The sequence below is a fragment of the Amblyomma americanum genome, chromosome 1 (assembly GCF_052857255.1).
Source record: "Amblyomma americanum isolate KBUSLIRL-KWMA chromosome 1, ASM5285725v1, whole genome shotgun sequence".
Lineage (NCBI taxonomy): Eukaryota > Metazoa > Arthropoda > Arachnida > Ixodida > Ixodidae > Amblyomma > Amblyomma americanum.
Window position 1 is genome coordinate 357160088 of NC_135497.1, and position 12361 is coordinate 357172448.

At 48.7% G+C, this 12361-nt stretch overlaps 1 protein-coding gene across 1 annotated transcript in view; it reads left to right on the top strand.

The window, feature by feature from the left end:
• The first annotated feature begins 7677 nt into the window (after positions 1-7677).
• The window catches only part of LOC144115597 (zinc finger CCHC domain-containing protein 24-like), a 204781-nt gene continuing 200097 nt past the window's right edge, over positions 7678-12361 (top strand). Inside the window, exons 1-2 of the mRNA XM_077650016.1 lie at positions 7678-8054; positions 8849-9109. Coding sequence (XP_077506142.1) covers positions 7941-8054; positions 8849-9109 — 375 coding nt within the window. The 5' untranslated portion in view covers positions 7678-7940. The remainder of the gene's footprint in view (positions 8055-8848; positions 9110-12361) is intronic.

Genomic DNA, 12361 nt, shown 5'->3' on the forward strand with positions numbered 1-12361 from the left:
ATCGCTTAGTCGGCAGCGTTCTGTTATCCCTTTTTTTAAGGTTTGTTGTAGTGACGACGATAATAGTCACTTCCTGGAGACTGCTGGCTCGCCTCGGCGTTGGCCACTCAAGTGTCGACCATGTGCGAATAAATGCAGCCAAGTAGCCGCAGGTGCGGCCGTTTTGCACGTTCCCGCTTTGTACTTGTGTTGTTTCGCATTGACCCTTTTTGTAGAGATTGTCTGACGTAATGAGGCAAAGGGTTACACAAAATTGCTATATATATGAAACTTGAAACTTGCAAGCAGTTGTGCTAACACCCTCCGTAGACAAAAGAAGGTGGTATTACTATATGCTGATTAAGTTGTTAACATTTTTCGACACGTGCGAAAAGTGTAATTTGGAAAGTTGTCGAATGTCAAAAGAAACCACAAATTGAGCAGTTAAAAAAATCTCGCACACTTCTATGCTGCACCTTGAAATAGAGGTTGTTTCACCTAAGACTTTACACAATTTTAAAGATAGGATTTTTGAGTTAGAAAACCGCTTTATTCGGCATAGCATTGTAAGCGGCGTAGCGCATCAGAATTCAGCTAAGACGTGATAACTGGCAGGATGGTTAACTAATATTATGTAGTAAACTTTTTAACTATTACCGTTAGGCTTCTTAATTATTGAGCGCCTTGTAGCACCGTAAATAGGCCTATGCCTAACAAGAACACTGCTGGTTGGGGGGGGGGGGGGGGTTGAGCGTGACTGAGGGGGATACGTCCCTGCTGGAACCGAATGTCAAAGTACGGAACATAATTTCTACGGCAATGTATTTTTGAAGCACCACAATATGTGCGTGCCAGGGGAGGCACTTGGCGGGAGCGCGGCCCGTAAAAACAGATGCAAACAAAACTTTCTAAATTAAATGTATCTTTTCAGAGTGCCCCTTCGAAGGCAGCCGTTCGTTAACAGCGCTTGCAAACGTTCGTTAACATAGTGTTAAGAAGAGCATGAAAAGTATACTACGTCAATTCGACGCTGATGTATTTTTGAAGCATCACGATAAATTTGTGTTACCGGAGGACATACCTCAGAAGAGCTATATACTGTGGCTAGGTGGCATTCCAGTCAGCACTTTCCAAAACTCTTTGACGGGCATACCTCCCACAACGTCTATGCGCTCAATCAGCTGGGTGTTCCTCCGAACCAGACAAGCTTAGCTTCGAATGTAGTCCGACATACTATCATGTGCGCTACATTTGTGCGGAAATACACTCGTTCAAGCGAGACAGCCTAGACAGCTTGACGTGGAAGACATTTTTCAAGCGACGTGATAAGCGAACCATGCACCGTAGCAGACGACTGCGCAGACGATACCACCAGCCGCCTAGCCTCCGCTGTCCGCCAGCGCGCCCTGCATCAGCAAACACGATGTTGCTCTATACGTGGTCTGTACTTTGTCATGTACATGCTGCGAGCTTCCGAGGGCACAGGTGCTCGTTATTTGCCATCCGGGTCAGACTGGACATGGATTATATACAGGTCCGAGCTTTTCCTGTTCCTTATTTTCTTCCAGGCACTTCGGAGTAGTCATTCAAGTTTGCAGCCGGTCACGCGCGCGTAAAGGGGTTGCGTTTAAGGTTGCGGCTGCGCGAACTTCGGTGCGACATACCGGTGGCTAATAGGGATACACGCCAGGCGCAGCACGTTTGCAAAACACGCTCCCGTCGCGAACATTCGGATTTCGCGCGCTTCGATCAATAATAATAATAATAATAATAATAATAATAATAATAATAATAATAATAATAATAATAATAATAATAATAATAATAATAATAATAATAATAATAATAATAATAATAATAATTGGTTTTGGGGGAAAGGAAATGGCGCAGTATCTGTCTCATATATCGTTGGACACCTGAACCGCGCTTCGATCGCGGAGAGCACTTTCGCCACAACGCTTTCAGAACGAAAATGTGATTTGTTATTTTTAGGAGGGCTGTACATCCTTCCTTTTGAAAATATTTGCGTTCCTCATATGGTTCAAAAGGAATAAAAAATTTAACTAGAAAATAATAAATAATTTTTGCTCGCCCTGAACGGCCGCCAAGAATTGTGATTTGGTCTCATTGCTGCAACATACGACGGGTTATTTATAAACTCTTTGCGGACCGTGTAAGGTATTTATATTTTCAGGGCTTATTGGACAAGCTCAATGCTGGCACGCGAACATGTCAGTGTCTCGGTCATAGCCGTTAGTTCTTAAATGCCTTTCTCGACCTGTTCGTTTTCTGCAGCATCTTGTAGTACACAGGCAAACTGGGTGTTTCAAATTATCCAATACGGATGTTCAATTTAAAAACCAGGAAAGAGACTTCGGTGCAGTCTCTGATGGTTGATTGTACAGTACGGCCGACATTTTTTAAGTGATAAAGTGCAACAAAAATGCAATTAATGAACTAACACTAGTTTCTTATTATTTGGTTTTAGCGTATATAATTGAATTGCGAAATTGAAGGCTGTCAAAAAATCGAAGTTGAGCACATTTTTCAGTTTCAGAATCCGCATCGTGGTTCGCGTTATCGAAAGTGCAGAAAACGCTTTTGAAACGCCGTCAAGTTGACTTTTCCACTTTGAAAATTGATAAAATGGCGTCCCTGGAATCAAATGCAAATCCAATTTACGCCTTTTATCAGGTAGAAGATGTTGACATAATTCCCGTGAGGACACCACGCACAGGGACGCCACTTTAGCAATACGCAATGCGGCAAAGCCCATTTCGTGTGCGATCAAAAGCGTATTTTTCCCGTTTGATATCTCGAACCGCGATCCCATTTCATAAATTTTATAAACTGGGCTCACCTTCGATGTTGGAGGCCTTAAATTTCGCAATACAATTTAGCACCCTGAAGCCAAAAACAAAAAAAAAGAGAGGACGGCGACATTCAGCGACATCTGTTAAGGTTTTTTTACATTACGATATGTTATGGTCGAAAATATGAAACCGACCTCACACCTGTATAGTTCTAGGGCACTCGTTTTAGTTTTACACACACGATCGTTCTTCTTCAAGGTCTCCTCTCCGGTCCACCGCTCTGGAGCCAAGCGCCGCTTATGTTCCTCTCCTCGGGCGGCGCGTTTCACAGCAGCTGTCGCAGAAGGGCCGTGCTATTCGGTCATTCCAGCTCCTATAGGTGGCGCGGCGGCAGTGCGACATGGTGGACGAGGCGGTGATGGCACCAATGCCATAGCGTGCGTCTCTATAGGAACAAAGCGGCTTCTTCACGTTGTGGCACCTTTCACGTGATTTTTAGAGCCTAGTTAAGCAGCAGTAAATGATTCTCGGTTATTAATAGGATCCTATGCTTGAGTTTGGCTGCATTACAGGCTCGAAATAAATTTTTATCGATATGAGCATGGAATCGCCAGTTCGTAAGTGCCGCAAAAACTCCATTGAAACTTGCGAACTCAGCATAGTAAAGTGTGACAAACGCTTTGAATGTGATTTTTTGCGCGTTCACTTTCTTCTTCTTTCGGCACTCACCCGAAAGCGGAAAGAAATTACTTTAATAACCCAGACCGTCTGACGCTATATTTGGTGCCTACATGAGTGCGGCCTTACCCGCATAAATACGGTATGTGTATTGATTGCGCGCTGATCTTACAAGGACACAATTGAAAAGAAAATCAGCAATTGGTAACACTGACCATGGTCCGCGGCGTAGTATAACTGCACTTACCAATTACAACACAGATCAAAATCGCCCTTTTAATGCTGGGCTGCATCAAACAAGACAGAAATGTCGAAATCGTTGAGCCTACCATTTCAACTCGTGATTGGCTGCTTGTTTAGGTAAACAGAAAAGTTTTACCAGTGGTCTATATTTTCTCACGAAGAAATTCTGTTCGGTTCTCTATAATGTGGGCGGAACTTTACTGCAGACTTAATTTTGTCCTACCATAGTCCACCTGCTGCGTACGTTGGTCACATATATGCGGCAATAGAATAGGCAATGCAGCTGTTGTTTGAAGCGGCAGCCAGGGGGTCGTTCGAGATTTATAATAAAAGTATAAATTAGCGCTCAAAATGTGTTTTTGACTAGCGGGGGAAAACGCTTTTGATCGAGTGAGCAGACGACAGTGCCAAGAAGCGTTTGCGGTTATTCATCCGCATTGCGCCTTATATTCAAGAAATGAAGGTATAATTGTGAAGTTTTTGCCATTCATATCGCTACTTAGCGATCACGTTGTGGCCAGAAAGCCGTATTTAATCAAGACCAGAATGGACTGAAACTTTAAGAAAAACCTTAGTTTTCTGCAAACGTCCGCCTTAAAACATAACCAATATACTTCATATCAGCTCAGTGGATAAGCACTGCACTACTTTCATGCAGCTGTGATACGCTACGTTTGCAGCTGTAATACTCTAACAAAATACCGAATAGGAATGCATTGACGACATGGTGTCGTGGTGCCAACACAGTATGCCGCTGAGACGGGTCATTGGGCTGAAACTCGTTACCAACCTGCAGACGGCACTTAATCACTGCTTTTAGAACTCTTTACGTGTTGGCAGAAACAACATGTGTGCTGTTTGGCATGTGCGCACATCGTAGACTAACAGAATATGCTCATTTTTGACGCGTATCTACGCTGCAAACCACTGCGATAGCACGCGCCGCGCAGAGCGACCACCGGCTCGCCGCTTCAGGAAGAGGCCGCGTGGCGCCGCCACCGTCGCTGGAACGACCGAATATTCCTCCGCTCTCGCCATACCCTACCTCCTGCTTCCACGGTAACTCCGTTCCGGATGGTTACCGTGGTACGCCTTCCTACACTCTCCTCATGCCGTACACCTCTCGCCGTACCCTTCTCTCTCCATGGTAACCTTCCTCCTCCTTCCAGGGTAACTACCCTCAGGTTGGTTCCCACGGAATTCCCTTACCAGGTGCGCCTTCTAACGCTCTCGCAATACCCTCCTCCTTTCAGGATAATCATACTCCGGTTGGGGATTTCTCCGCTGTCACCAACCCCCTCCTTCCATGGTAACCACCTCCCCGACGGCTAAAGTTGTAACCACCCTCTGGTTACGCCTTCTCAAGGTCTCGCCATGCCCTCCTCCTTTCACGCTGATCCTTCTCGTCCGTCCAGGGTAACTACCCTCCGGGTGGCTTCTGTGCCAACCACCGACCGGTTGCACCTTCCTATGCCCTCGCCATACCCTCCCCCTTTCAGGGTAACCATTCTCCGGTTGGAGGTTCCTACGCTCTCGCCACACTCTCCTCCTTCCACAGAAACCACATTATGGTGGGTTCCCATGGTAACCACACTCCGGTTACGCCATCCTATGCTCGCGCAAAGAAGCTTCCTTCCATGGTAGCCTTCCTTGTCCTTCCACGGTAACTACCCTCCGGTTGGTTTCCATGGCAACCACAGACCAATTGCGCCTTCTCACGCTATCACCATACCCTTACGTCGTAGCATGTTGTAGTCTTCGGCGTAACCGGCAGGTGCGTTGCCGTGGGAACAATTCGGAGGGTGGTTACCGTGCAAGGAGGAGAGTAGCGAGTTATTGCATATTGTTACCGTGTTCACTCTACTGTTTACCGGGTCCGGCTAGCGACATCTGCGCATGCGCCGCCACTTACCGGTCCGCTAGCACTTTACGGAATCTCTTTTAGCGTTAGCGTTCGCTCGTAAACAAACATGGCGGCGCCCTGCACGGCCGCTTCGGACCAAATACAGCACCGCCGCCGCGTTCTTCGGCGCCATTTCTTCCTATATATGAAGGCATTCGCTTTTAATTTGCAGACTCTCACGCATACGTCGAGGTTTGAGTAACAACTAGGCAACATTTTTGAGATAAGTTGCCGATTTTTGAGCAGTTAAGCCTAACTATATGTCGTGTACATAGCCAAATAGCAACAACTACCCTGCAACTCTTCTGCTGATTTTTGTGCCTGATTTAACATTTTTTATTTTCATGATTTTTTCCTAGAAAAAAAGACTAATTCCATCTCTATACTCATCAGTAATTGCAGAAAAAAAAAGTTTCTCCAGCCCGGAGTTGGCGCGCTTTAACTCACTGAAACTAGATGGCGCCACAATGTTCACATCCAAACACACAAAGAAGCGACGATGCGGCACGGCAAACAGGCGTCGAGTTACGCTTTTTTACAGCACTCGCAACGCAACGTGCGCAGCGTATGCAAGCTTACTGAGGTCTACGTAGTGAAATTGTCAACTGGCCAGGGCAGGCAAAGGTGCATAGCTTCACGGGCACATTTGAAAAGCCGCTGAGTCGGCTGTTAGCTGAAGTGTAGTCAGTACGTCTTTATATGCAGAAAAAAAGATTATTAAAGTGCATGTAGCGCCTCACTTCATAGAAATGATTGCAATGCATCCGTATTTTTTTTTCATTAAAAGCTGGGCATCTGCCATCATCATCACTCGTTTTAGCCCTACGGTAACTTGTTACGGGAGAGACGGTACGCTAAAACGTCTTCTGGCGTGCGCCGCGCTAACCGGAAAGTCCGACGTTCGGTAACACGGTAAACGGTAACGATATGCTATAACTCTCTAGTATCGGGACATCGGAGGAATCCCCAACCGAAGGAAGGTCACGGTGGAAGAAGAACTGCTACTACTACGACGACGCGAAACCCAGGAACGGGCGCCTAACAGCTATCGCTGTGAAAGTTGACTAATTAATTACACTTTATTATTCGTCTTTGTTGCACTTTGTCGCGCAAAAAATGTCCTCCTTACCGTATGTTTCACCAGCACAGACCGCATCACCGTATCTTTAGCGGCCTTTCAAAGAGAATTCTGTAATAAATAATCTGAAACACCATATAAGACGTCGTCTTTTTCTCGCAATCAGCTAATGGCACATGAGACTTCGCATTCCCCTATAGGGATGCTATGACTAGCTCCATTCTGCATAGTTCTTTACTGCGGCCGTTTTTTTTTTGTGGGAGGTGTTCAAAGAGAGCACATAAAAATGGCCCAAATTTAAAACTGTGGAAAAGTGGTAAGGTATCAAGTGTTCTAACAATGGTGCGCTAAGCTAGCGCTAACATCAACTACAATATTTGGTTTGCTCAGAAAACAATATAGTTTATTACACACCATGCATAGCGGGGGACTTCCTCGAAGTCCCATGCAAAACCTCAGTCGTGGTCATTTAGACATACCCCTGCCCGCAGCACAGTGTTACCAGACGATCTGCTGACGAACAAGGGGACGCGGAGGCCTGCTTAGAAAGCTGCGTTATCCGCATCGGTGAGGCGTGTTATAAAGGAGTGTGGTCCGCGCTGCGCCCTCTTCGTACAGTCTTGTTCTGGCGCTGTTCTTGAATAATGACGTCTCACCGGCAAGCTCACCTTAAAACTCTCGTTATGGAAGAAGCTGGGTGACAGGGCACAGTTTATTCTGACAGGTGGGTGCAGTTACTCAGCGGGATATCGCTTCCTTTTCGCGAGAGACCCCGGCCGGGGAGCTATACCCCAGGGCGCGCGGTCCCCCATGCGCGAGAGACCATCCAGTCGGCTCGGAATGAGACGCAAGAGCCGTGTTTACGCCGCAGTGCGCGTCTGCGGCGGCGATCCCACTTGTTCGCCGCGTCGCTCCGAGTCTCCGGGAGGGAGCGCCCGGCGGAGGAGCATTCCTGCGCTGGCGTCTTTTTATAGGAACTCGGTCGCCGCGGCCGGAGGCACGCGGCCACGGGGAGAAACACACCGGGGTAACGTGCGCGGGAGGGGGGTGTGGGCAAGCCCCGGACACTGGTCGCTCCCTCGCCGTCGGGAACGCAGGACCACCAGCCTGGGCGGCGCGTTACAGCACGCCGTGTCTCGCACCATGCTCCTTCGCACCAGCAGCTAGCGCGTCCGTCGCGCACCGTCGGGCGGACCTGCGGCGCCCAGCTGGTGAGAGCGCGTCGTGCCGGCCGCGTGCCCTTGGGATGACGGCGGTGGAGAGCTCGGCTGCCGTCTTCCAGCAGCCGTCGCCACCAGGGCAGCTCTTGAACCTGGTCTACCTGACGCTCGCCGACCAGACGCTGCACGCTGTCGACCAGGTGATGGACGCAATTTCGCGGCTGCGCGCGCCGCTATCACGTGCGCGAAGGAGCTTGCTGAACATATCCCGCGAAACCCCTCGCGCGTCGCGACAGGTTGCAAACGTGTGCGCAGTGGAGTGTCCACCTCGTCATGTCGCCACTCCTTTTCTTTCTAGTCTTATTTCTCTGGGCGGTGCGTCTAATCAATACTCTTTCCCTGGGCTGAACATAACAATCTCTCCGGCGTGTGACATGTGCGCGGGAATTGTTTGGAGTGTGCATACGACACTTGCGCAACAAGGCGGCAGGGACAGCACCGATCTTTTGTTTTTTAGGATAAAAACAGTTTTGATCGCTGCACGTCGTACTGCTCAGCTGCCACGGCTGCGAGCATGAGTTCTCGGGTGCTTAATTTATTCGACTCAGCGTCAGTTGTGCTGCCGGCTGACCAAGGACATCGGAATGTAACTCGGGAATTGAGCTGTCGGGCCCACCGCTGTGTATTTAACATTTTTCGAGCTTGACCTAAGCGCCGTGACAACGTAGAAGTTGTTGCTGCTCAAATGCGCAGAACCTGCGGATGAAGCGTCAGTGCGTGCGTGTGGTGACGAAATGTAGCTTGCGGCTGACGCAATGCACTTGACTGCGGTCGGCAGTACGCGTGAATGACCATGTATTTCTCTTGTGCCACCCAGTGATCTGCTGCACCGAAGGCAGCGAGAAAAAGTGTCAGCATTGTGGGATGTCGCTGTTTAAGGCTGCCACCCCATTTACTCACCGGGTCATTTCGTTGCTGTGACGTTTCTGCGCAGATCAAGTACGGCATGACACCCGTAGTAGCTCCATCTTCTTACCGTGGAGAAAGCTACTGCAATGCGTACGCCACCGGGTACCCAAACGGCTACTCCGAGGGCTATTGCACCGAGTACACCGGCGCTCCATTTCCCGACCTGGCGGATCAATTCTCAGAGCTCAGCTTGGGAGCGGACCCCAGGGCTGCGAGGAAGCCTCCTCCAAACTACCTCTGCCATCTCTGCTTCTGCAAGGGACACTACATAAAGGATTGCCCTCAGGTAAGCTGAGCTGTGTCCTCAGCGAAATTATTTTGCCACTTGCACTGACTGTGCTGAAATCGCATTGGCTCTTGCCGTTAAATAATGACTTTGCACTCAACAGATCCCGGTTGGTGGCGGGTTACGTGATTCGGTGGCGTCTAATCACAGCGTCAGTATATTTTCGACTCTATTCCCTACTACTGAGAAACCTTACTCGCGATTTGCTGAATGGATGTGCTATTCAGTCCGTCGTCCACATCTGTCATGAATCAGCGTCCGAGATGAGAGAAGGGCACGCCTTGGATTGTGGTGAAAACTCCAAAGGCACACACCATTGTCATAACATGCTTTCCGCACTGTGTGCTCTCAGGGGATTGAAGATGAAAAACCGTGTGAGATGTGTTCGAAAAAGGTTGAGGTTTTACAAGCCGGGTGATATTTCTGGTCTGCTTCTATAGTGTGTCGGTTTTGCAGAACCTGCATAGAAATCCCACATCAGTCACTGGAGGCACATAAGAAAAATTACGGAGGGCACTTAATACTACTTACGTGCTGTAAATGCGAAAACATGCTCGCGGGGCGTTCGGCTGCGGCGATGCCGTACTACTCTAATGCAGTGGCCAGCGAAGCTGACCTGTTCGCTCCGCTCGAATGGACGTTGATGGAGACGGCGACAACCAAACCCAGCGTGGGAGACTGGTAGTTTAGCGCTCGGGGTGTTGTGTTGAGGTGATGGCTCAGTTTTGTACATGGCGAGAGGGGCTATAAGCTACACACCAAGACATTACCCGTGAAACATGGTTAAAGAAAAAAGGTATTTTTTTCTTTACGGTAAATTGTCACCTTTGTGATGCTCCCGATACGATTGAGTATTGTTTCATCAATTGCAAAGATGCAATGCTCTTCTAGGACATCATGCAATGGACATTAAAAAAAAGGCAATTTGACACCGCAATCTGTACGATATCTCACTGCACTGCCATTTATTGATGAGACCTCAGACATGTTGCTTTCAATTTGGTTACACAGCCTTTGAAAAACACGCATGATGTAACGACATTGTCAATCGGTTGTTAATGATTGCACACTTAAAATAAGTGTATGCCCAGACCACGGTGTAAGAAGTAGCTTAGGTGACTGAGCGGCGCGGGCTGGGCGCGAAGCGGAGGAGAAGGCGTGGAGTTCTCCTTTCTCCACGCGTCAAGAGAGGGCGCTAGCAACTTGCGCCCGCTGAGACCCCCGCGCGCCGTCTTCGCGCGCGCCTACATCATCGGCTGGTTACCGCTGTGTTGCTGCCACATGCAGCGTGGCCACGTGGTTGCTGCCCACCGTGTTTTCTCAACGCATTTTTCACTTGGCCGTCAGGTACGTCTGAACCTTCGGACTGCTTCATGAGCCTGCATAATGGTAAAGTGCTTCGTACCGTTTTGCAACACTGGTTACAAGTCTTGCAAAGAAAAGTACTCGCTTTTCAAGCCGCCAAACGATGAAGCAAGACTTGAAGCATGGAGACGGGCTATACCTCGTAAAGACAGCATACTCCAAAGGACGGACCGTGTTTGTGAAAAGCATTTCGCTTCTCATTTTATCCTGAAGACATGGTCTGCGGAAATCGACGGTCATATGTTGATGTCTGGAACAAGAAGAGCGGGCCTTTCAAAAGACGCTGTGCCATCACTTTTCGAAGGCGCTCCAAGCTACCTCTCGAAAAAGATCAAAAGCCCTCGAAAGCATGTGAAACGGCTAGCGCTTCCTGTGGCTGCTTCTGTGAGTGACCGGAACAGTGACAGCAGCAGCGCGGTGATGTCAGCTAGCAACATAGATGTTTTTCCAGCGGACAGTATGGAAACATGTTCTGACGACAACGCTTGTGTTGCAAAATCCAGTGAGAATGACTCATCTCACTCATCGTTCGAGCAGCTTTTCAGTGGAGTATCTTGCATTAGCCTACCACAGCCTTCATGGGCAGCGCATCTCATCAATGTAGCAGGAGTGAGGGACGTCGTGTTTACTGACGCCGCGGTAGCGCATAGGACCAGCGACGGATTGTCGGTACTGTTTAACAGGAAGGCGGTGCACATCAAAAGCGACATGACCGTGCAAGTCTACATATTCGACAAGTTGATCGACCCTACTGCAGTGGGCATAAGTCCCGTCGCCACGTCACCCCTTGAAGTTCAAACCATGCTGAAAGTTGTTGACAACACAGATGTCTGTGGGGGAGGACCTAGTTTGAAGGACTTCCCTGATGTGTCCCCTGAATGTGCTTTTGTGGACTCTCAAAAAAAACTGGAGACACAACAAATGCCTTTTGGTGACATCTCGGGGTGCCATCTGTCGTCTGTGTTCTGGCCTTGCTGACACCCTAAGGATACATGCTGATCGCCGAGCTGCCCGAGCCAAGCAGCAAATACCTTTCAAGCGTTTCAGGTTGTCGGTGGGGCCTGTCCAGCAACAGAAGCTTTCTGCTTTGCGACGTGCAAGGTCAGCCCTTCAGCGTTCAAGAGCACGACTGGCAAAGCGCAACAAGCTTCTACTGGGGCAGTTGCAGGCGGCGATGAAGCAGCTGACAGATTTGCAGGAACAAGATATCAAGGAGAAACTGAAGGGACTTGATATACCGCCAGCACAGCTGCTTTTGTTAGAAGAATGTATAGCAGCGGCTAAGTGCGCATCAAAATCAAGCAGACGGTACACGGACGACTGGATCCTGTTGTGCCTCTTGCTGCATATACGGAGCCCGGCCACCTACTCTTTTTTACGGAACAATGACATATTGCCTTTGCCGTGCGTCACCACCGTGAGAAAATATATTAGCATGGTTGGCCAGAAGTGCGGTTTTGATGAGAACTTCTTCAAAGCCCTCAAGATAAAGGTTGCCGCAAAGACCGCTTTCCAGCGGAGGGGAATCCTTATCTTGGACGAAATTCAAGTAAGAAAAGAAGTGGCCGTCAACTCGCAGACGATGACGTACACCGGTCTTGTTGATCATGGAGAAAAAAATAATCAAAGCAATGAAATCGCAGATCATGGCCTCGTCTTTGCTTTTGCAGCGTTTGGTGAAACATACTTACAGCCAGTAGCCGTATTTGCGTCGAAAGGACCAACTAAGGGGACGCTGCTTTCTCAACTCCTGATCCAATGTATCGTACACCTAGAAAACGCCGGCTTGTTCGTCGACGGAGTAGTGTGTGACGGTGCTTCCACCAACCGGGCGATGTGGAAGCAGCTCGGTATCACTGGTTCTCTGGGTCACGTTCGTAATTCTTT